This window comes from Ostrinia nubilalis, chromosome 9 (genome assembly GCF_963855985.1).
Source record: "Ostrinia nubilalis chromosome 9, ilOstNubi1.1, whole genome shotgun sequence".
In the NCBI taxonomy this organism is placed as follows: Eukaryota; Metazoa; Arthropoda; class Insecta; order Lepidoptera; family Crambidae; genus Ostrinia; species Ostrinia nubilalis.
The window spans coordinates 12,560,064-12,561,825 of NC_087096.1; the positions used below are offsets into that span (position 1 = coordinate 12,560,064).

General features: G+C 44.4%; 1 protein-coding gene across 1 annotated transcript; it reads right to left on the reverse strand.

The window, feature by feature from the left end:
• Nucleotides 1–326: 326 nt before the first annotated feature.
• LOC135075030 (uncharacterized) lies at nucleotides 327–1,762 on the reverse strand. Its single transcript, XM_063969402.1, has 2 exons — nucleotides 1,368–1,762; nucleotides 327–726 (listed from the first exon to the last, which is right to left on the reverse strand). Exons 1-2 carry the CDS (start codon nucleotides 1,528–1,530, stop codon nucleotides 512–514), a joined length of 378 nt encoding a protein of 125 aa, XP_063825472.1. The 5' UTR covers nucleotides 1,531–1,762; the 3' UTR covers nucleotides 327–511.

The window sequence follows — 1,762 nt, forward strand, 5'->3', positions numbered from 1 at the left end:
CGTTTATTGACGCAGAGTCGAAACTCCTAGTTAAGTACTCAGACTAAATTAAAATGAGTTTTCGGTTAAGTAAATACTTCTACGAGATCTAAGGTTAGTTTCATCGTTTTTTGCTATAGAAATTAGTTGTCTGCATGTAACTAATTTATATTTAATGAATAAAGGTTGCTGAACTGTGTAAACCGGTGACAACACTAAAAATTGTGGTTTATCTGATATATAAGTTCTAAATACACTATAATTAAACAAATAAATAAGCTCTAAATTTTCATTCTTGCTTGATGCTATTCTTATAAATCAGATGGGAAACTATTTTTTTAAAAAAAGAAAAGAAAACAAGAAATCTAACAAAAACTTATATTCCAAACGTTATTTTAAAATTACAAAATTACGATCTCCTAACAACCTAAGACACGTCCACCACTCTCGAGCGCCGAAGGAAAAGTGAGCTCCGTCCGTAGCAACAGGCAGCAACCTGCTCCGGCGCGCCACGATCACGCCACCGCTGACGTCACCAGTACGGGCTGCTAGGCCCCGCCTCTTCTTCAGTTATTTGTAATACGGCCTCTCCTGACCGCGAGGCGTCCCCGACCGCTTCTTGAGAAGGTCCTTCGCCACCATCCTCTGCTTCTTGAGAGGGTCCTTCGCCACCATCCTCTGCTTCTTGAGAGGGTCCTTCGCCACCATCCTCTTGGCCTCCCAGGTCATCGGTAGAATCATCAGACTCTGGAATTGCAACAACTTCTGAGTGACATAGTAAACCGAAAATGAGATGAAAAAAAGGGCTCTGGATAACTTTGCGTTATGATAGAAAGCGTGCACTCAAACCATCACAAGCAAAGCCTTAATAGACAACGTCTATAATTTAACTAAGTTTGGGAACAGATAAATCTCAAAACTAAATAACAAATGACAGATTCCGGATTTCTGTCACCTGTTCGCATAACAAACGCATTATAATTTTAATGCAGAAGCTATGCCCCGCGACAGAGGCTCCAAAAGTTCGCATGTCACGACTCCTTGATCATAACATAGGCACCAAGTTCGCATATTATGACCATCCCTACTCGCATAACTAAAACATTAGGTGTTAAATGTAATGGTTATGCCCCGCGACAGAGGCACCAAAAGTTCGCATGTCACGACTCCTTGACCATAGCATAGGCTCCAAGTTCGCATACTATGGCCCCGTGACAACCAATGTCACTAATGGTGTTGCACATCAACATGTGCAACATCACTCACAACTCGCAGTAACACACGCCATAGGTAGCTGCCTTAAGCAAGCGCACGTGGTATAAGCAACACAAAGCTCACGCCATAGGTAGCTGCCATAAAGCAAGCGCACGTGGCCAAAAATGACTTACCACCCTCGAAGAAGGCTGCACACGTTTCCGGCGTCCACTCCCCGCGCCACTGAACCATATGCTCAGCCGCCGCTTGAGTTCGCTTGCCATATGAACCCGCCATGAGCTCCAACTCATAGCGATGATGTGGGAGGTCCCGAACTACTTTGTAAGGGCCTCGCATGCCGGAATCCAGTTTGCCAGAACTTTGTGAACTTTTACCCACAAAAACAAAGTCTCCTACAGCATAAGTAGGTGGTTCGCGCCGCGTCGAGTTAACACGTTCATCTTGTTGACGTTGATTTGTTGCTAATAGTTCTGACGCCCTTTGCCTTCGGAGAGTAACTATCGCCTCGCGATTGTTATGTGTGTCGTCAAGAGCCACATCCCTTATGAGAGACCTTAGTACGGGAGTG

Bases quoted from the DNA above. Each gene is read 5' to 3' on its own strand.
- LOC135075030 (XM_063969402.1), bottom strand. From the start codon at position 1,530: ATGCGAGGCCCTTACAAAGTAGTTCGGGACCTCCCACATCATCGCTAT. The intron at 727-1,367 runs GTAAGTCATTTT...TTGCAATTCCAG, and splicing joins TGCAGCCTTCTTCGAGGGTG to AGTCTGATGATTCTACCGAT.